The 22977-nt window shown below is 41.9% G+C and overlaps 1 protein-coding gene across 2 annotated transcripts in view; it reads right to left on the bottom strand.

Moving 5' to 3' along the window:
- Window positions 1-871: 871 nt before the first annotated feature.
- LOC128755651 (RAS guanyl-releasing protein 2-like) overlaps window positions 872-22977 on the bottom strand; it is a 36371-nt gene continuing 14265 nt past the window's right edge. The window contains exons 2-17 of one of the 2 annotated variants that reach the window (XM_053859525.1): window positions 18875-18986; window positions 18692-18794; window positions 18561-18617; window positions 18251-18382; window positions 16990-17140; window positions 16448-16621; window positions 14181-14297; window positions 13178-13459; window positions 9719-9793; window positions 9517-9639; window positions 8330-8445; window positions 8113-8254; window positions 7228-7264; window positions 3875-4033; window positions 2806-2868; window positions 872-2177 (exon numbers count right to left, since the gene is read on the bottom strand). In XM_053859525.1, coding sequence (XP_053715500.1) covers window positions 2810-2868; window positions 3875-4033; window positions 7228-7264; window positions 8113-8254; window positions 8330-8445; window positions 9517-9639; window positions 9719-9793; window positions 13178-13459; window positions 14181-14297; window positions 16448-16621; window positions 16990-17140; window positions 18251-18382; window positions 18561-18617; window positions 18692-18794; window positions 18875-18977 — 1830 coding nt within the window. In that variant the 5' untranslated portion in view covers window positions 18978-18986 and the 3' untranslated portion in view covers window positions 872-2177; window positions 2806-2809. Of the gene's footprint in view, window positions 2178-2805; window positions 2869-3874; window positions 4034-7227; window positions 7265-8112; window positions 8255-8329; window positions 8446-9516; window positions 9640-9718; window positions 9794-13177; window positions 13460-14180; window positions 14298-16447; window positions 16622-16989; window positions 17141-18250; window positions 18383-18560; window positions 18640-18691; window positions 18795-18874; window positions 18987-22977 lie in introns of those variants that run through there. The other variant, XM_053859524.1, reaches the window with a different exon arrangement.

Consider the following 22977-nt stretch of genomic DNA (forward strand, 5'->3'; position numbering starts at 1 on the left):
TAAGAAGCTCAGCAGTCCGAAGAAAGTAGTACCGCTTCTCCCTGGGATCAAAGCTTTAGTTAAGCTGGCTTCAGCAACTGGTCAAGCCATCAACATGTCATTGTCAGTCCAATGAATTGCCTCTAACCAGTATTCTCCTGCTGTGTCTCCCAGTTGGTACAGCAGTCACCCTCTTCTGTGTCAACCAAACCTGGACCCTTTGTTCAAAACTATTTTTTCTATCTGAAAACCGGTAGCATATTATTTCCAATCATATTCATATTATTGTTTAGCTTAATGTTTAGCATATTTGAATGTGAAGGCAATAAGCAAACCCAAGAGGGTCCAAGCCTTAGCAAGCAGATCTGTAATAGAACCTGTCCTGTTGAGGTGTGTGTGTGTGTGTGTGTGTGTGTGTGTGTGTGTGTGTGTGTGTGTGTGTGTGTGTGTTTTTCTTTTGTTTTTTTTCTTTTTGTTTGGAAACTGGTAAGTTTCTGTCACATTTCCTGTGTTTCTCTCAAACCTTTTTAGGATTTTTCTCTTGTCTTGGACAATGCCACAGATACCATCTTGAACAGAGCTTTACTCTTCACGCGGAAACATAGCTACCGTTACGAATACAGGAATAAGTATCAAAATTGGCACACTTTAATGTCAGTGGACAAATTTGTATCCTTGTATCCTTAAAATGAAATTTTAAATCGGCATATGTCACCTGGAAATTACCAGAATCATGCGTGTAAGTCCATATTTTAGGATCAAAGCGGCGGTGGAGAGACGAAAATATCCTTAAATGATGAACAGAAAGATCAAAGTAGAATATTCAATCTGAAGGCGAGATAGTTTCACGTCTCTTTATCTTTCATGATTTTCAAAAAGGCATTACACAGGACACATCAGTGTGACGCCAGATATACTTTAATGCTGGACAGTAACTCAGACCACAGAAGCACCTCACTGAATGACAACATTTACCATCCTCAGACATCTGGAAGCAAAACACAGTAGCCTTCGAGCCATGATGCAACAATAAAAATAAACTATAATAACTATTATGACTGAAATTCATCATGCTATATTTGAAAACTTAAAAATACACAAAAAACTTTGATTTTCATTGATCACTGACACATTCTTGAGTTTTGTTATTATTATTTTTTTAACTGATTCTAAGAATCTACATTGTGACTTGTGATCCCAGGTGAGACAGTCAGTGGATCATGGACAACTAGTCAAGATACTCGATATACATAGAGTGTTAATACTATGCTATGTGTTTTGGCTTTGTACTTTACCCCAGTTTGTTTTTTTTAACCCTCTTTTGCGTCTCTACAGGCATGTATGTGCATCTGGTTCAGCCTCACTTATGGGGATCAATTATTGACAAAACACTTCCCTTGTGAGAACCTTATGCCAATGTGGGGACCATTTGGCCAGACCCTATGAATCCCAGCCTCAATTTGAGCATGAATCATTGGATGGTTAGGCTTAGAGTGAGAGGCTGGGGAAAGTATCATGGCAATGAGAGACCACGCAATGTTTCCACAAGGATAGAAATTACAGTTTGTATGTGTGTGGTTATACGTTCATACTAAAATCTACACCTCTATTCCATTCGAAATAATGTTTGCAAAAAAAAAAAATCATTTGAAAACAACGCAAAATAAAAATACTGACTTCCAGAGTGTCAGTGAGTTCTTGGTCTGCTGGCAGCTGCTACATTCAGAGACATTTCTAAAGATGCAATAATATCTACAGAACAGTCACTGGAGTTCAGGTACACATGACAAAAATAATTTTCTCCAGTTGGATAGAAACAGTCTTCATGCTCACCAAATAATCTGTGTATTAAACATGGCATCAAACTTGGTCCTGTTATTGAGTCAACGAGTGAATCCTACTAAAAAAAGTGTCAACCTAGTTCTTGGCAAGGACAGCACCTACTTGTATTTGACACAAAATAGATGGTTATTCTTGTTTTTGTTTCTCACAAGATTCCACACGAACACTAACACGCACCAGACAAAAAAAAAGCATTCAGGTCGTGTAGACATTGTAGTTTCAGTGCATGTCCACTAGGGGTCAGCCGGCAGGCGTTCTGGCTGAGGTTGTTTGTGACGAGCTGCAGAACATTCTGTTTTCTGGCTGCAGACAGTGGAGGAGCGTTGGAGTGTGGCCCGTCAAACGTAGGAGGGAATCTAAAATAGATAGCAGTTTTGTCAGAATCACACGCGAGTCTTATTGGTGACTCATTGGTATTTTAAACGTTACAGCAATCCAAGATTGTTTAAACCAGTTTGCAAATATGCAAGATTCTGTAGGGAATTAAACGTGAGGAGGGGTCGTGACCTTCCCTCGTTTGGAATTTGCAGCAGACAACCACTCGTCCTTGTACTTGGAAAGTGGAATTAAGTCCTTCCAAGGGCGGTTCAGACAGAAACCACTCCGTTTTGCAACACCGCCTTCGCACTTAATCCATGTTGTGGAGCAGCTTGATCTGCCTATCAAACATCCTGCCCTCGAAATATCACCATCCAGTTTTCCCACCTATAGGTTGGATCTCAAGGCCAGAAGGCCTCACCAGGCATGTTAACAGAGATTCTGTTATTTCTAAGAATGTAGCCAGCAAGCAAGGAAAACAGCTTGCCTTCTAGCAGCTACACATTGTTTCTTTTTAGTTGCAGTTTCTTCAACTAAGACTCTGACAAGTAGCAATGTGGTCAATACACACAATGTTTTCTCCATCATACTCATTGTAACAGCTGAAACACAATATGATTTATGCAGCAACACAAGCTTGATCTTTGCGACTCATCGGTTCCTTACCTGGTTATAGATGGACATCAAACACTCCTTCCTCCACGGCCTCTATGTCCTCTTCCTCTATAACTGAGGAAAGAGTTCAACGTGTCAAGAGCAGAGGCGAAAGTGTTGGCAACTAGCTCAGTTCTCAGTTGGTTTAAGTCCAACTGCCAGCTTTGTATTTATAGAACCTATCAAGGGCCAGTGTAGATGTTTTTAAACAGAGACTTGAAATCCACCTTTTTTGAGTAGCTTTTCTAATACTGTGTGTCTATATTTACAGAAACAAGGGTGGTGGTGTTTGTGGCGTCACTTTTTACCCACTTTCTGCCCAAAGTGCTTCCCCTTGCGCACACAAATACGTGTACATGTGAGTGTGTATGGACCTTGGATGTATGGCTGGTTTCTGTGGGAATTCATTGAATGATTGCATTGTTGTTGTTGTTTTTTATCTTTAGTTTTCTGATGTGAATTTTATCGTGTAAAACACATCAGTGCATGAAAGGTGCTATATAAATAAGATTTCATTCATTCAAGAGCTCAACTCTGCCTATCGTCTTTTCATCCTATCTGTTGTTTTCTAGGCAAAGACTGCATCAAATATTACTGCAACACTGGGCCACCACTGTTGCTCCAGGGCCTGGTTTATTTGTTCATTTAGAATATCCTCTAAATGTCAGGAACAATGGTAACCTTTTGAGTATCAGGGGAGGTAATGGAATCAGAATAGAAGTTGTTCTCAGCAGCCTGAATGAAAACCGCAAAGATGCAGAGTTGGAAATGAGAGTTCACTTGAAGTTGATTGAAAAGGGTCAGGGTACTTCATTTAATCTGCGGTCCAAAATAGCTTGTTACTACAGCAGAGGTGGGTGTAACCAATACATGGACAAGAGGTCAAAGGGCAGTACAGTGATGCACTTCTCTATCACTGACTCTCCTTGTCTGCCTTCCCACTCCTGTCTCCCTCACAGAGGATTGTGGGTGTTTCATCGGTGTAGGATTCAGTTGGCTTTGTGAAATCTGTTGCACGTCTAACACAACTTGCAGCAGTGGGGAATTGAACCGAAAAATCGTGCACTTCTTTAACCTCTACCTGTGTTCTGCAGGCTGGGCGGAGTGTTGGCAGGCGGGGGGAAGCTGTAGGATCTAGCCTGCAGAGCGGGTGGCGTATCATGGCCGATACTTTTGGTCCTTTTCCTGCACTCCACAGCCAGACGGCTACGGCAGGCCTTGTGGCAGTTGACCCCGCAGGCTGAGTAAGAGGAGCAGAGGTCAAGAAAAACGGGGTCGAGACACAATCACAACGGTAGCACACAGTAATCCAAGATGGGTGTCACATCACAAGTTTTGTAAATTAGCTCTTGTGAGCGGAAGTCTGAGAGATAAGGAGTCTAATTAAAATGTGTGACCTGACCTACTGCGTTCTCAAGCGCGAAATCTGAACTCATCTTCTGTGTAGCCAATTGACTTCTATTATAATGGAAATACTTTGATTCTACATATCAAGCAGCTCCTTCATATCCTCTTCAGCGCCAAACACACATAGCATTTTCATTTGGTTGGTCATAACTGCTGCCTGGATAGAAATGGATAAGCCGACACCAGGTCATTCACCTGACATGCAAGCCTCATGCAAGTTTCATGCAAGAATTAAGACGTGTTTCAGCAGTGAGTGGGCGTCAAACCAACTCTTAGTGTTGCGCTGATGAAGCCTCTCGAATCAGGGTCCGTTTTTCTCTGAGAGCCCAAGAGAACGATTGGCTTTGAACCACTATTGTAGCAAAATCTTGCACAATGTTTGAGCCTCCTACTGAGCTCTGAGATCAGCAGTCCCTTGCTGAGATTTCTCTTAAAAACTGACACGAACACAGATAACAATTCCCTTTAATACCTACTTATAAAGTACATAATGGGGGGAATGAAATGCAGCAACTAAAAATGCAACTCATTTATTTTTAGATTTTGCCCTTCACACAGGGCTGATTCATCTCAGTTCAATAGTCGCAGCCCATAATCTGTCCAGACAACTATTCTGCTGTGGATGAAAAGCCTCTCGCTGAGTTCATTTACTCGCCCCGTGCCAGAGGAACAAGCCAGACGAGTCTCTCGGTAGACACCGGGGTTGTTCCCTGCATGGCACGCTTCCACCGACAAGAAGAAGAAGAAGAAGAAGAAGAAATGCACATAAAACAGTGTGCGGGTAATTAGGGTCTTCGTCAACTTCAGAGTCTGCACATGAGAAGCTGTGAACGTTGACGGGACCTCAAGACGCAGAGCAGTGCTAATTACCCCTGTTGCTATGCAACTCAAGGGCTTTATGACAACTTGTGAGATATTTAATGAGTTTCCAGGAAATGCACAGACACGGTAAAAACACAAGTCCAGAAGGAAAGAAGAGCAGACCTGAATTCAATTCCACCTCACAATCATTTCTGGAAAAAAAAGTGAAATCTTATCAAGCCACAGGCATCTGTGGGTAAGATCTCTGCAGCACACTGTTCCAGCCATTCTATACTGTCATTCATGTGGCGCAGCGCTCTGACAGGTGAACGTCCTCAAAAACTGTACATCCTATCTTACACTGAAGACGAATTATCGCTTTATTGTCAGGTGATATTAAAGGGTTATGATCAATGATGCTTCGAATGAAAGGTTTTGTGGATAATATGGAGCAAGTCATTTTTAGAAGGGATGATGTGTATGTAATCTGTGAAAAAAAAATGTATGAGGTTGCTGCCTTTATTCTTCCCCAAAGGGGACATTTTGGTTGTTATTAGGGATTTGATGATACCATGATACCGATACTGACCTACTTCGCTGTACTTGTCAAATACTCGCTCACCCGATGCTACAGTAGTCCCTTGCTATATTGCTCTTCACTTTCCACCTGGATTTTCACAGGGCTGCAAACTCTCTCGCAGGCACCAAGGGTGTCATCATCACATTATGTGTAGACACATTTTACTGTAAAAGAGCAGCAGGAACAATACCACATGGACCACAGCCCTGTGCCACGTGAATACCAAAGCTTAACAATGCTAGTGTGGAGGACCTGTTGGCGCTTTCACACTGCAGGTTCTGTCCCGAGACAAAGCTCTTTCGGCTCAAAAGTCCCCGCGGACTGGATCCCGGCTGGAGACCTGCACTTTGTCTCGGGAAACTTTCCATGGGGGGTGAGCTTCTCGCCTGAGCCGACTCGGCGCTAGATGCCGGAAACTAAGTGTACAGCACCACTCCACACATACATCATAAATGCCGGGCAGTAAAGGGTCTGATCGCTGTCTGGCCGGACAAAATCGTCAAACTCCCAGAGCACTGAGGTGTGCAGCTGGGAGCTGCAGGAAAATTGTGCGGATGTTTGATAACTGACATGTTTCACCTTTATTAGACTGATAAACATCTGATTTTATTGACAGACAGATTTGCTTAAATGAATAATGCTGCACTCTGCAGTAACTGTTTTCACTGTCATGATGTGGCTGCTGCGCAGCTGTCTGCATGAGGAGAACAGCGAAGAGGAAAGACGCCGATTTAAGTTACGAAGTTACTGAAGACTATTCATTGATCATTTCTGACGTCTGGATCTGTACTTCAATGATTAAAACTTTCTCGATCTGTGTTCAATGTGGTGAGAGAGCAGCGTGGATCAATCAAGACTCTCCGTATTACGCAGCTTGTTTTCACTATTTCCTTGAAAATTAAACTTGACAAGACTCTTTCATGTTTAGTTTTGGCTGTGAAACGGCACATTCTGTTACAGCCGTGGCGGACGTCCGTCATCAGTTCATATCTGAGGTGACGATGACTCGTTGTACTAAGAAGCGACAGGGAAATAAGGTGGTCAATGGTGGTGGATAGGTTGTCGCACAGCTCATGACGACTTCCGTTAGACGTGCTTTGTCGTGGGTCACAAACCAGCTATTTTGCACGGAGCGCCACTAGCTGAAGAGAAAAAAGGGACATCGCCTGAGGCGCAGAGGTGCGAGGCTGCACAGCAGGGGGCGAATCAGACTCAGGCCACCCGAGACAGAACCTGCAGTGTGAAAAGCCCCTTAGTTCAGGATTTTCCCGATGAGATTGCAAGCTTTGATAGCCGACCAGCCCCATCTGCGCAATGGAATGTACTCTTAAATGTGTTTAATTTAAAGCAGTAAGGGACGCATCTATTTAAATGTGGTGTAAACCTGGTATTAAACGGATAATTTGGGAATTGTTTGGGAGTTCCGGTCATCCATAAGTATAGCACTGCAAGTGCGTGCCAGCCAGTCATCCATCACCCTGTCACTTTGGCACGAACACACCAATACAGAGAAAGTTTCACTGCTTTACGATGCACTCTCCTGGACATGTAGTCCAATGGTGATGTGGTCTTCTGTTTGAGTTTGTCAGCATGTAAATACTTTTGGAGCAGATGGAAACACAACATGCAGAAAAATGCAGACTCACCTTTACACTTATAGCCTTGTTTGTAGAAGCCCCATATCTGAAAACAAGATAACAGCTCGAAACATCAAACCGGAAAATGACACATCGGCAAATGGAATCATAACAAGGTATTTGTGATGAGAGCTGTCAGCATTTTACGAGGTAAAGTGATTACTGCGGCATAATGCAGCACAAAAGAGTGCGGATGAGCGTGAAGAGGGTGCTGAGGCTGGCAGGACATTGCGGGGGTGGACTGGGACAGAGATCAAGAGGGATGCAGGGGGGAAGCCCAGCGGGGGGGAACAATGACATGAAAGAGAGGAGCTGGAGATCACACAGTGTCCTGGAACATCTGAGGAAGCAAAAAATATCTTGACCTCTTCATAGATACACAACGTAGTGGCACATTCAACATAAATAAGAGGCCAACTATCTGTGTCACTAGAGTGGAGATCCTTCCTAACTGTTACTCAGCTGAAAGGGCGTGTTTCGTGTCAGAGTGTGTGTGTTTTGGATGCAACTGTGTCTACATGTTTGGCCTATGTGTTATACACACATATAATATAATGAACAGCTGTGTGTTTGTACTTTCACAATTCCTTTTGTTTGTGCATGTGTTGAATGCAGGACTGTCAAAAACATCACACTTACCACCTTCGTCTCCCTGGATATGAGTGACTGATTCAAATATCTACTCTTTGTGCAACAAGTTTGAAAAACTCACAGCTAAGCGTCTCATGTCATCGACCGGGTCATCGAGTGGATCAGTGCGCGACGGCAGAAAAGCTGACAGAGATCGATGCTCGTTTGAAAGGGCCGCAGGCGCCGGCAGCATTTATGAATCATCGCTTATACAATGATCTGTAAGCAACAGAGGGGCAATACAGATTGACAGGAAATACTCACGAAGCCAGCGCAGTGCTCACAGAACGTCGGCTTGACGTAGGTGGCCTCTGTGAAGGTGTGGATGAAACCCATCTTGCAGTTGAGCAGAGAGCTGGCTTTCATGAAGTAGTCTATCATCTCCTCCCTGCTGATTTGGCCATCTCTGCCAACAAGAAACACACCACGAAGGATCAGCTCCATCTGCGTAAGTCTGTCATCCTGCTGATCAAAGTCTCACTGGTTCTTATCCAGTTCTCCAAACTTGCTGAGGTAAGGGAAGTTGTTCCTGATGGCTTCGAATTCATCTCTGGAGATGTGGCCGTCGCCATCCGTGTCAAAGTTCTTGAAGACCGACTGCAAAGTTGGAAGACATTTAGCATGTTCTCCTTTCCAACCACCACACACATAAACACAGGACTAAAAAGGATTCACATTTTGTATCAATATATTTCATAACTGTCTCACGCAAAGATTTGATTCTGTCACCTTGTCTGGGGATTATAAAGCAGAAAGACACTTGAATTTGCTCACCAACAATTTAGCTGTTAATATCAGAAGATTATTGACATGATATGCCTCTTTCCAGATTATAGTTTGTTGTAGGATACAAATTATTTTGTATGGGGAAGCATAAGACAAGCTAAGTTAATAGTTTTCTTCCGAACATGGATAACATAATGACAAAATTCACATCAAAAAATGACTGTGTTCCAGTGAAAATGTCACAGTAAAATATTCGGTTATACATCAATTGTGAAGTCAATGACAAAGCATTATGAAGGAACGTTTTTAAGATTCAAAAGATTTAAGATTCCAGCGCAGCGTGTTTGCTCTGCAGAATTCCAGAGTGCCTTTGAATCTTAAAGTAGCGTCGAATAAAGGTTTACAACACTTCTTGTCAGTCATAAGTCAAATGAAAGTTGATTCATTTCAGTGAGTTGGATGCATGTTGTGTTTCGTAAAGTCAGGTTTTCAGGTTTCTGCCTATTTTTCTTCTAAGCTGGTCACTTTACCCTTGGCGCCATAGGAAGCAAAAGGAATGTTTACAATGTTCATAGATACAAATTAACCCTCATCACTTCTAAATTGTACCATTTCCAGATGACCTTGAAATGTTATTGACATCCAATTGTCCATTTCAGACTTGAGCTGACTCCAAAAAAGTAAGAAAAAATGCAATGTCATCAAAGAAAAATTATGAAAATAATAATATTCGGAAAAGAGATTTCATTTAAGATACATTTTAAAATGGAAAGATGTAGCTTTTATCATCTTGGCAGACAGTTTTCAGAATGAAAGTTCAATATTATTTCTGTCTGGAGGTTGCGGTACTGAAGGCTGGGCAATGCCATGGTGTGCTGTCAAGCAACTTTTATGAGACGACAGTAGGTCTATTGCAGGGCTGAGAAAGGCCGAACCACTGACCTCTACCATCTTCTCGATGTGTTTCTTGATAATGGTGGGGTCTGCGTTGGGCTTCACAGACACAGACCACTCATCAATCATGGAGGGTTTGGGGTCAGGGGCAGGAGCGGGGCTGGAGTTCTGCTGCAGTCATGAAGCAAAGAACACACTCAGTTATTCAAGTGGTGCCAGAAAAGAGAAAAACAACAGTCACGTGGCTCACCGCTGGTTTACGAGGTTCCCTCTGCAATGACATTTGATAAATCTCCTCTTCGGTGTGGTATTGATCCAGAGAAACCTGTGAGAGGTGTTTGCACTCATAATTCCAGCATCATTCAGAAGTGTCCTTGAACACTTGAACGCTGCAGTGCTTGAGCTGCAGCCATGTAAATACACCACGACCTTAGAGGTAAAGTAAACAGGAGTCATGGTGCTTCAGGGACACTCTTTCAACTCAACAGGAGTCTTGCGGCGGCTGCTGAGGAACACCATTTGTATGGGAATGTCCATTGTTGTTTTTCAAAGACAGAAAGTGACGGTGTTGTTGGTGAGATCAAAAAACATCTGCTCGAATGTTGCTGTTTACTGAATTTAGACAGTGCCATATTGTAACATGGCACTGAATGTGTGCTGAAATCAAAGCAAGAGACTTTATTTTATTTTAGCCTTTGGAGCCCCGTAGTGTGTTTTGCAACCTCCAGGTTAGAATAGATCACATGTCCTTTATTTGTGCCACAGTGGGGGAAATGTGAAGTTTGTGAAATATTTTGTGATTTTTTTTGCAGGTGCATGTGATAGTGTGATTGAAAAATAAATTGCATTGAAATATCCACAACAAACGCTTCATGACTCATGATGTATGCACCCGAATTCAGCATTTTAATTGAGCATGAACAGTGGAAATATCAATGATGTATTGATAACTAAAAATAGATTTTTTGGTTCAATAAACAAAAACAATTTCCTTCCCTTATTCATTTCACTTGACAACAACAGCACTCTCTCCACCACCAACCCAAACCTGTGCGCTTCCCTTTTTTTCAGCTGGCCATGTGCTTATCTTACACTTGACAAGATCGTGAAGGTTTTATTGGCTTTCCTGAGCTGACCAGTGCTCAACGTTGATCAACTTCAATAAGTGCTGGCCTAAGATAATTGTGTATCGACTCACTGCTGCCCGTCAGAGAGAAATACCACTGGCGTAATCTGACACAAACAGCTATAGACAAATTGATGGCTTGGGGTGGTTGAAAAACTTAGAAGCGATAAGCGACCAACTAACATAGATTGGTTTGGTTTGTTTTATTCAAATAAACATTGGGAAACAAATCATGGAGGGTGTGGAGTTAAAAATGTTGGGTTAAAAACCTTGGGTTTGACTAAAGAGTGCATGATAGGAATACCAAGTTTTTGTTTTAGAAATGTAGCATGGTCAGTCACGTGTACTTGACAACAATGTTCAGTCCCCATCCATATAAATAATTCCTCCAATCGCATACACAACAAATACAAAAGGTAACAAGAACCTGGCCCTCCTTTGCGGAGACAATTAACCATCCAGCTGAAAGAGATTGATCTTTCCATCACTCGGTCAATAGTGCCGACTCTTCTGCCACTAGTTGTCAAATAATCGTAAATGTGCCAGTCAGGTCAGATTCTTCAGGGTTTATTGTGCCTGTGGTGAGAGATCATCATGAAAAATGAACTTTCAACTTCCCTAAACCATATAGCATGACTGCGTTATTACTGGGTCAATATGCATTTGGTCAGATTCGATATTTTTCCCGATAATTGGGAGTGGATTCGATTTAGATCATGAATCTAGTTCATATTGTGATTCCACTTGTGATTTCCTAATATAAAAATGACTAACAATAAAAAGGCTCATCTTACTTTTCCACAGATATTCGGTCAAAGTGGCGACCGTGCTTGTATTTATGTATTTAGAAAAGAGTATTGTGTAAAGTACTGTATCTGCATAAATACACAGTTCGTTTATGTGCAATAACAAGGTGCCAGAACAGCTGGATTAAATAAATCAATATACAACTACTTTCCTCGCAGTTCTACAGCCCAGAATGACCTTTGGTCCCATAGATGGTGTTATTCCATTATTTACAATTCTCCAGAGCTATACTCAGAGAGCGCTAACATGCTAGCACGGGGCTGCTAATTCGTAAAACTCTAGCAAAAGAGGCTTTTGTCAGACCACACTTACCATTTGTCTCACCTTGCTAGCCAAGTGACGTAATCTGTGTATATATTATGAATGTAGTAAATCGCACTGTGGAGCTGCCCGCCGTAAGCATGACCTACGTGAATCCAGCAACCAGTCCGTGGTCTTTGACAATAGTTTTTGAGAGTGTTTGAAAATAAACGTTTATTAAACTCAGCTCTGGAGATGTGCTTGAGCTCAGCTTCTCAACTGAAACGGACATGGCGTCGCGTCTTGCTGCCGTCATAGTGCGGGAAATAATTGATTCCGGACAGAAATATTGATATTTATTACTTACTAATGCTTTTTTTATTTCCCTGCCCTAGTTGTTAGCATCCTCAACACTGGCTTTCATGAGGTAAGGTGCTTGTAAGTGTGGAAAGTGCACTTACTATTTGTCTTTTACTGTTACAAGACTCATACTTTTGTGGAGCACTACTAGTAGGCCTGTTACTATTGCATCCAATGCGGCTTGCTCTGACCTGGGAGGATCCACAAAAGAACATGCGAAACCTAAATACAAAAACCCCAAGATGAGGAGCAGGGCACCTCACCCTTAGAATTAGTCACGTCGAAGTAGATAGTTGGCGAATATAGACCCATATACAGAAGTCTAACCATGTCTTGCAGATGGAACAATAAGAGGCTAAATACACAAGTTTGATGTTATTGGACCGACTAAATAAGCACCTTGAAAAAATGCGTGCTATTATTGGTTCTTGTTGAGAGCTCTTTGACAATTGTTGCATCCAGGTTAAATCCTGCAGTCTTGCTGGGGGCAACAACTGTGAGGTGATAGTGGACTTCTTGGGCGGAAGGACGCTTTCCTTCCAGGAAATCAACTGTTCCAAATGACACAATGGAAGCGGATGTATCCAGGAAGACCCTCCACTGTGTGCATTTAACTACCTGGTTTAGTAGGTGTTATGTGAACACGCACAACAAATAGGTCACAAAGTTCATAAATAAACCAACACCAAAAAACGATTCCCTATCATGAAGGGAGTGCAACGTCTTCTACATAGGCTTCATTCACACAAACTATTTTCACAGACCAGTTTCAAAAGTGAGTCAACGTGCAGTAGATACTATCGCTTCACCTGGGCTAATGTTTGAGCAGCCTTGATCACTAATGTCGTTGGATGAGACGAAACATTAAAATGTGCAGAGTGAGAAATATGAAAATGAGGAAATAAACTTGTTTTTTTTTTTCATTAAAAACTAAAGCAGCAAATACAAAACCTATTTACACTGATATTGAGAGACCAAGATAATAAAATAACAGCATGTTTTAAATGAAATCAAATGTAAAAGAAATTATATCCTGAAATCTTAAAACTGTGAAAAACCATTTCATGTTTCGATATCCAGGAGAAATCCTGCCAATTCTGCCACTCAGAGAACATTCTGCCAGCACAAGCTGCTTCACACACAAACCCCGACACTCTGTCGGGTCACTGTACTGACCGTGAGCAAGTTTAGCAGGTCAGTGTTGGCGTCCACGCTGGGCGGCATGTTCTGAATCAACGCCAGCTCCTGCAGAATGGCGTAGAGCTGCTGGGTCTTAGTCAGGTTGACCCTGGTCTTCTCCTTGTCCGTCCAGTCCGGCAATGCCACGTGCACTGCGATGAGGTCCTTCAGGTGGACACCAAGGATTGGGAAGCGGAAGCCGGAGCATTCTGCAAAGCGTTTGCGATAATGGCTGTAGTTGCCACAAGATGTCACCAGCTCAATAAGGCTGTTGAAGATCTAAAATGAGGAAAAAAGGGATGGTATCAGCGAGGAGGTTGTATTGGTTTATTCATATGAGAATGGAGTTGAGACCTTTACAGAAACTGAAGCACATTGCATGGAAACATCATATGTAGTGAGAAGAGTTGCCCCATATTTTTGCCATAGTAAAGCTTCACTGTGATCTCAAGCACCAGCTAATACATTCCTGCATGCCTTCATATTTGTATAAAACCCACCTCCCTAAAATGTAAGTGTGTATATATTCAGGTGTCATTATTTTTCAACATTATCTTTATTGCTGTATAATGTTGCTGTGTAACGTGATTGTGTAACCATGCTTGGGCACAACTGAGCAAATAGAGACAGAGCAAGCCGGAAATCTGCCTAAGAGGCAAGCCATTTTTTACCAACTTTGACACCAGGAAGCAGATCAGGATGGACCACAAACACACACTGGGACGGAGGAATGGGGGCAATTATAGAGCTCTAGCTGACAGAGTTATAGAGCATGAGGAAAAAGCCGGTAAAACAATAGGAAACATGGGAATTTGGGCACACCGGAGTGATTTTTCCTGAATGTTTTCACAGATGAACGGGAGCAATACTCAATTCAGGTTGGCTGCAGTGACTCAGTTAAGATGTTCAAAACAGTAGCAACATGTTTTAGGACTCTTAGCACCACATCAATGCACAAGGCTAGTAGAAACATCTCATGCAGATTCTGAGTCACGGGTACCTTGTTGGTCTCAGCGCTGATGTGGGTCTGTGTGTCTTTGAGTCGAGAGATGGAGCTGTTGCTGAGGCCGCCCACCACTGCCATCAGGGTGTTGAAGTTCTGCAGCTGTAGCAGTTTCTGTTGGCAAAGAGGGAATTGAATGAGTGAGGGGTAGAGTTGTGTTGTACTTATGAGCTTGTTTACCGTCCACAGGAGAATGGAATGCACCACTAGAGATATTTTGTGTTCCGCAGTTTTTCCTCCACAAAAATTACAAGTTTGGCTTTGCTCTTTTTTCATTTATTTATTTTAACAAGCCTTAGTCGCAGCAATATCAAGAGGCATAAATTATGATCATAGGTGAATTCAGCAGGGAAATATGATAATAAGACATTGGTGAATGCTCTCGCTACGGTGCAGAGAAGGTGTCACTTTGTGAATGGTTCACTGCAGGGCTCCTCAGTGCCCTTCAGCCGGTGTGGCATCTCCCTGAAAATCAATCAGCTGGCAGCTGAGTGGGAGGCCTGCCAGAGGGGACCATTTGAATCAGCTCAAACCTTCACTTGATCGAAGGGGTGAAACGATGCGCCTCAGCTCATAGCTTCCTCTGGTTTTATTTTCTATCTTGCTGTCGATGTGTAAACTTCTTTGTGACTGAAATAATCGTCAACTGTGGCGACGCAGTGAAGTGACAGCAGGGATCATGACTTCCTCTGGGCCTTGGGGTGGGACTACAAACAGCCAGGAGATCATCCCTGGCTGCTGCTCGCCGCCAGACGGTAGGAATGTCAGGGGTCGATTCAAGAAACAGTCGGAGAGCAACAACAGCATGTTCTCAAAGCTATTTTATCTCTGAAATCTTGGGGGAGAATCATTGATTGTCCAGCAATCATACAATCTTGTTGGGGCAGTGAGGTCATGTTTCTAACAAAAACAGATTCAATTAGCAATATAATATGATTGGACCCAAGGTGAAGATAAATTAATCCTCAAGAATACAATATAATTACCAGGCTGTGCACAGACACATAAGACTCCTGATGCTCGAAGAGCTGCTCGTCTTCCCTGTGTGACTAAAGTGACCCTCTTTATCCATATTTTTCATCCTCCTTCTTCAGAAATAAAGTTTGTGCCATTCATGTCAGTAACTTATGTGGAATTTATTTGAGTTCTTGTCAGAATCGTTCCCTCACCTGCACCATGGCGCTCACAAGCCCCTCCCACTCTTTTCCATGTCACAAAGAGCTCGAGCCCCTCTCTTGCAGCATCATCATTGTGGTCTTAGTTTAGATGTTTTCTTACAATATTTTATGGTTCTTCATTGTATTGTTTGTAAAAAGCAGACAGCAAAGCCATGTCATTGGTATATTTCAAATAAATATTTCAAACGGTATAATGCCATCTATTTAAAAGAAAAGAATGTTCAACGCCAAACCTGCGACCTTGTGTTCCTTGGTGTTGCCTTCTGAGAAATATACAGTAAAGTTGGGTTAGGAACATAAAAAAAGTATTTGAGTGAGTTGATTGTACGCTGTGCTTCATAAGGTCAGTTGTTTCAGCAGGTCTTCGTTTTCAAATTTTGGTGTATGAGGACATCTTTTAAAGGTTTGTAAATCTAAAGAAACCGTGGCAATGGTGACAACAGCATTTTTTGGGGGGTGGACGGGTGCCTTTTATATTAGTTTAAGCAGCATCCCCCAAAAAGAATATTGTTTTGAAGCTTTAGTAGCTGTCCATCATTTGGTTCACTGAAATATTTCAAGTCCAAAGTTCAGTTGTAGGAGGTGGCAACTCCTGGTCTGAATTCCTGGCTGAAACTCTTTGGAGTATAGTATTGTATGCCAATGTAGTTGAGGAAACACACTAAACAATATAGTCCATAGTATTTAGATTCATCCTGAAATTGTTTGTTCTTTTGAGAACCACGTGACACTGAAATCATCAAATATCTGTTTATGTCGAATGTTTCTCCTAGTCTACCTATGGGAACGTCAACACTCGTGCCTGCGAGTTGCATTCCAAACAATATCCAGGGAAAAAAAACGTGGGCTCACGTTACGCACAGTTCCATTGTAAGAACAATAAATCAAGGTTATCTGGCTCAGTTTGTTTGAATAAACACTTATTAAAAGGAAACCCGCCTGAAAGAACCCATTCTTCTGTAGAAGGAATGACAGACTGTTGACAAGACATGCCAACATGAGAGAAAGAAGGAGGTGCCGCAGCAGAAGAAAGTCAACTCAAGCTTGTCACGGATCACAACGCCAACAGGTGATTCTCTTACCCACCTGTGCCACTCGGATGAAGTGGGAGATGACAGCGGCTCTCTGGGGGGCGGTTGGCTTGCTCAGTACCATGAGTTGGATCCACTGGGAGACACTGTTGAAGAGTGTGATGAAGCGCTCCAGGATGGGGTTGTCCACTGTGCAGCCGTGCATCACAAAACTGTGGTAGTCCTGAAACTAAACACAGGAAGGAGTAAGTCACTTTTAATGGCCATTACTGATGCCTTGATGTTGCACAGTGCTTCCTCTTTCTCACGTTTTATTGTCAAGAAAGTTCTGCTTAAACAGTGTTTAACTGCTTGACACCAGGTGTGATACAGTATAGTATCGACCCAGATTAAGAGTCATTTGGTTCATTTCCGTGACTGATCTAAATGTGATATGAACCCTTCAATGAGCTCATTGTGTGCTTATCCATTCAGACATATTGCATTTCAATTATTTCCCAGTCCACAAATTCAATTACAAGGACTGCTGATTTCATTTTAGCCGATCGCTAAGCAACAACATGAAGGGTAACAACAGAGAGTGTGTTTGCCACTGACCAGGATTTTGCAGAAGGACTTATACTCCAGGTAAGTCAGGTGCTCAGCCAGTTCGCAGGAGTCCAGGTGGTCGAAGAGCAGGGACATTTTCCTCTTTTTGGACACAGACGGGACCCGCTGTGTCACCTGTCGCTTCCATTTATAAGACGGCCTGTGAAGAATGAAGAAATTGTTTCAAGTGAAAAAGTATTGAAGCAACATGCATTATTGGAGGTGAAAACACTAGAGGTGTAAAACAAATTTTGTGGCATCAGATATAGCAAAATAAACAGATATTTTTGCAAGTCTTCCTTCATGTTTTTTGTTTACTCTGCTCAACTAATTTTGGCGGACTCCGCCCATTGAACACACAGTAGTTTCTTCAACCACCGTTTGTGAACAAAGGTTGTGTCAGATCACTGTTTCCAGCAGAGAACCTTTGGGGATGAAATGTCTACAACTGGAAATAAATGAAAATAATGAATTCCTTTTGTAAACTATCTGTGAATTAAAATGTATTTCCCATGTACCTTCTTTATTTATGCAAATTATCCTGATTTACTTTTTACTGTATTTTTTTTACTGTATGTGTATCAGTTCAAACTGACGATATTTAAAAATGGGATATTCACATTAAATGTGAGTCCACAGTCATTATACTGTGTCTATCATTTATCAACGGTCAAGGAGTAAGGGACAGGAGTTTTCCGTAAAGTATCAGAGAAACTAATGAAATAAATGGAAGGTCAGGCTTGGGAATTTTGCTAATTTGAAATTGCAAACATTCCATTGTAATAATGGGGATTTGGGGAATTTATCAGATTTAATGGAATTAAGGTGTACTAACTGGGAATACACTATATCCTGGCATGAAAAAGCATAAAAATAGAGCTGGGAGAGTCAGAGGCAGAGTGGAGCTGGTTCACAAAACATGCTGTTAGTATCGTTGTATTGTCATTTTTAATGTGCCACCTTGAGTTGAACCTCAGCCCCACCTTGTACTTCATTGAAGAACAAACTCTCAAAATTAGCCCGAGATAATTTATCTTAAATTTGTGTTAGAATGGATCCCAGTTGATGACGTTACTAATGTCCGTTTGGCATGTACATATAAAGCCCCGGTCGACACACTCAAACCACTCATGTCCACTTCAACCTTCTTAAATACTGTCACGAGCTGCTTTCACCAGAGCAGAAGAAGCCAGCGACCCAAAATGTCTGAGATCAGGCGATGAAAAGGGCACGCTGACAATGACTGTCGTTCAGAATTAAGTCCACTTACACGCTGTCGAGGTCGATGAGCTGACTCTGGCTCTCGTTGCCCTCAGTGGTCAAGAGGTGTTTAAAGTCTTTGATTTGGTCTGCGAGCTCCGGGCTGAGGTTGAACTCAGCTGGAAACTCAGAGATCCAGTACCTGAGGAAGCAGAGATATGGACTCAGTCGGACAGAAAATTCTATATCAGGAGATAGCCATTCGAAAAGCGCATATATGTCCAAAGCCTTTTTAATTCACACAACTGTGAAGAGCTGGAGTAACTGCGGGTGGTGTGCCTCGGGCAATACCAGAGACAAAGCGGATGACAGTGTCTTACTTGACAAGGTGACAGATTCTAGTACGGCGCTCAGCACTGCAGCTCTCCTCTTGGGATATGAGCCAAATGTTAAGGTGAATAGTCACCAGAGCTCATTAATAAAAGTCCGATTCTGCACTGACAAAGGATACTTGAGCACCAGTTTCTTGGCCAAATCTGTGGATGGAATGTACCAGGGGTGCATCATTAGGAACATGCGGACCAAGGCGACGTCCTTCAAAGTGCCTTTGCCATCTGTCAGAGGACATCAGAAGTTCATCAAACTCATGATAAATGCATAATTCAACTGTTCTGTCGTGGCTGAGTGAACCGACCGAAAGCTGTGATACAAGATTCCACCAACTCATCCACAGTGGCCGACTGCTCCGAGGATCCAGACTCCATCTTGTTCTCCTCCTCTTTCTTGGTCGAATTCATCAGGAGTCACTGAGGACAGCAATTGAGAGAAGTTGTTTTATTTTCATAGTTTTATTTTAAATTTTCTATCCTTTGCGAGTCCACTAGAATTCTTAAAAAAAAGAAATTCAACAAAAAAACGATATCATGTAATTACTTGGATTTCAAATGTATTCAAAATATTGCATTTTTTTAACAGAAAATGTTACATTTTCATAATAAATACATTGTAAAAAGTGTTTTTTAAGTATGAACAAAGTGTTAAAAAGGCAATGTTAACAAAAACCAAACAGTTATATATATAAAAATATAGTAACACTCAGATCGGGGAACACATTAACAAGCTATTTACTTGCTTATTCGCTGTTAATAATCAGTAATTGCTGTGTTTGGAGTGGATTTTCTGTGACTTAATTGCAGTCTAATATGTTGCTCATACACGTGAAGTTAAGCAGTTTATTTGGTGTAATACTGCATATGTTCCCTCATCTAAAGTGTGGCCAAAATTATCGTATTTTTACGAGATAAATCAAAATACACAGCTGATCTTATTTTCACACTAAAAATACAATGACAATAGACATTTTAAACAGTGGACATCCTGAAGAATCATCTGGAACAGTTGTCACCTCAAGTCACACGTGACTGACAGGTCTTCAGTCTTTGGGATGTCAACCGTCATTATCCTCTGACAAGCCCCTTTCAACTTTGTGAGTCAGAACAGAATATAGTCTTCACATTCGACAGCATGTCAACAAAGAATTGTGTTGAGATGCATCCCAGTGACTTTTAATCTTTCCTTTTTAAAAAAATAATATGAATAAACAAAGTCTTTTTTATGATTTTATGAACAAACACTCACACAAGTCAGCAAAATGTTGCTCCCATCCCCAATGACACTGACCGCCAATACAGAAAACAATGGTTTAAATTAGCACCGTTGCAATCTTTGAGCCCATGTTGTAAAAAAAAAAAAAAGTTCAAGAGGAGCCAAAAAAAGTCAATCATTAACTGCGTGCACATTTAGAAGTCAAAAGATGGGGAAAAAAAGGCCTTTTAACTTGATACCTGAGAGCTGATGTTTTGCAAACTCTTTATTTGAAAACAAACAAACAGGCTCATCTTGTTATTACAAGCTGCTACATCACAAACTGGAGGGGCATAAACTAAAGTTGGACAAACTGACACCATTTGCCATTCTCAGTGGAGAGAACTTTAACTTCAGCATGCTCTGCAAAATACTTCAGATTTTAATGCCAGCCTGAGTAATGCGGGTCCACATTGGACCGAAAAAGAGATCTGATTTAGGCCTGTCGTCCAGCACATCTTGTGATGCATTGAAGAGATTCATTTCACCATTGGTGACCCGCCAGCTGCTGAGCCACTGTGAATTTGTAGTCCACTTTCCTCTTCATTCGGGGGTTTGCATTACATCATTTTGACATGGCAGTGAAGAGAGTGCAGGCCAAAGAATTCTGCACACAGACCTGAATCGCTTGCAGAGGTCCAGTGACTGGAATAATCCGACTACTGACTTGGGTCATGGTTACATACTCACTTTAACTGTGTGTTGATGCTGTTTCTCTTGACATGGTTCGTGACTGTTTTACATTGACTTTTTGTGCTCTTCTCTCGACCTCTTGACCTCTTCTTATATCTTATCATTACGTTCTCTCTGTGTTTTCTGGGATTATTTTTACCACTTCAAGCATGTATAGACTGCTGTGTGTGTTTCTGACCACAACATTTTTCAGGCTGTTCCGTTCATGTGTTTCTCTCCTGTTTCAGTGACTCCTTCAGCTCTGCTTTCTGTCAGTCTTCTGTTTATTTTGTGCATTACTAATGCCTTGCACGGCAGTAACCTCCCGCGCATACTTTCTACTTTGCTTGTTTGCTAACATCATCGTGAATGAAAAAACACAAAATGATGGATGCAAATCGTCATACGAGAGCCAACCATGTTTTCAGATGTTTTTTCTTATTTAATGGTGTGTGTTGTGAAATAAGATGCATACACAGTGGGGAAATTCAGCGTGTCACAGCAGCAACAGCCAATGACAACAAAGACATAAAGATGCCAAAGACATTAGAGATGCGCAACAAACATCAAAGACGTTCACAAAGCATCAGCAAACATACAAGAAAGAAAAGAAACTACAAAAAAGTGGTCAGAAACTATCAAACAACACAAGACAAAGAATAAATATTCATAATATATGTACAAATATCTTGACACAAATAATAAATAATTACTGTGTCTGAGAAAAACATGAAAAAGTTTACTACTATAGGACTGTGGCTACTTCTCAACACGACGCGACTGATTTCTTTTCAGCAAGGTATTTCATAATAATTGTCCCATCTTCCACTGTGCAGAGATGCCATGGTGACCCCAAGTGTGTGACACCGGGAAGGAAGCTGCTGTATTCTTGTTTGATCCGTCTGTCTCGACTGGTCTTGAATAGAAATCCGAAGTCTGCTCAGTCCAAGGCCGAGACAGGACCAAGTAAAAATACAAACATATATACAATACATACATATGAGACTGATACCCTAAAAATGCTATTTAGACTGGTCTTGAGACCAAGATCAATCTCGAATACTAAAACACGAGCTGGAGCGTCATAATAATGTTTGATGTTAAGAGAGTTGGAGAGCGTGAGAGTGAGCTTGTCAAAGGCAGATGAATCAACTGCATGTGGTCACTGTTTGGAGTCTCCACCACTCTAGTGACACGCCACTACAAACACATGGAACCGTTTTTCAATAATAACTTTTGGGTAGGTTCATGGGAACCACACTTACAGGAAGGCAGCAGGGGTCAGTTCCAGCAGCACTGAATGAGACACCCTGGATAGTAGACTCAGACATGCACTCGGTCTCACACCTCCTGACTATTTGGAGTCCCCAATAAGCCTTTTCCTTGAATTGTTTATGAGTGTTTTCACTGTGGCAAAAAAAACAGTAGAATAATGGTGCCAAAAAAACAGAAACAAGTGCTGTTTTAATGCAGATTTTGGGTGAGAACACATCATCGGAAGCCAACTAAGTAGGGTTTTTTTCTTGCCTTTTGTGCAGAAATGTGCTTGTGTTTGTGCAGTTCACACTTCTACTAAAGACTGTTATTGAGTGTGTCCACCCACCTCGCTGCACCATTGTGTCAGAAACAATAGAAGTGTGCACATCCTCATCAATTCCACCACACAGCAACAGCACAGGCGCTGGATTAATCAACATGGAGGGGTGTGCTCCGGCTGCGAGGCTTGAGAAGGACCTCGTAATAACCTCGACATTTAAAATACATATCGACTTGTGAATGTAAACAGCGCAGACGCCCAGAGGTCAGTGCAGAAGGTTAAAGTGTGGTTATTGTGTGCTGTTCATAAAATAAGTGCTAAGTTGCGGTTGCCATGGTTTTTGGATGCCTGGACATTTTCACTCACCCAAGATATTCCCTTTGTTCACCTCCAGTGCAGCCACACCGAGGAAAAGCCAGTTAGCTTCATGCCAGAGGTTAAATGTTTAATTTCACTGTTGGGTAAGTCTCTGTGTGGAGGTGTGCGTGCCTTTAAGCCTATCTATACTAGTGAGGTCCAACTTTGGGGAAAGCACCCTCATCCGGGGCTCTTGTGGGGCTTGTAGGGCTTTAAAACAGGTGGTCACTATAACTAGGTTTAAGTATGGTTCAGAGCCCTGGTTAAGGTGAGCCATTTTTTTGGATGTTAGGTTTAGTGTGTGCGAAGGATTGGTTTATCTTTTCTTGTTAGCACCAATTCAGGGAAAAACCTCTCCTTGTGAGGACTTTTGGCTTGTTATGTTTAGGGAGAGAGGGTTATGGCAATGTGCAGACACTATGAGGATATAGATTCAAATGTGTGGACGTGCTTGTGTGAGTGTGATGAGTCTCATATAAGCAATGCAAACATGAGTTACACAACATTCTCTTGACTCTAACCTCTGTTCTCACTTCTCATGACGGTAAGAGGAAGGTAGGTTTCCTCAAATCTTTTACTACAGGAGT

This window comes from Synchiropus splendidus, chromosome 3 (genome assembly GCF_027744825.2).
Source record: "Synchiropus splendidus isolate RoL2022-P1 chromosome 3, RoL_Sspl_1.0, whole genome shotgun sequence".
NCBI lineage: Eukaryota > Metazoa > Chordata > Actinopteri > Syngnathiformes > Callionymidae > Synchiropus > Synchiropus splendidus.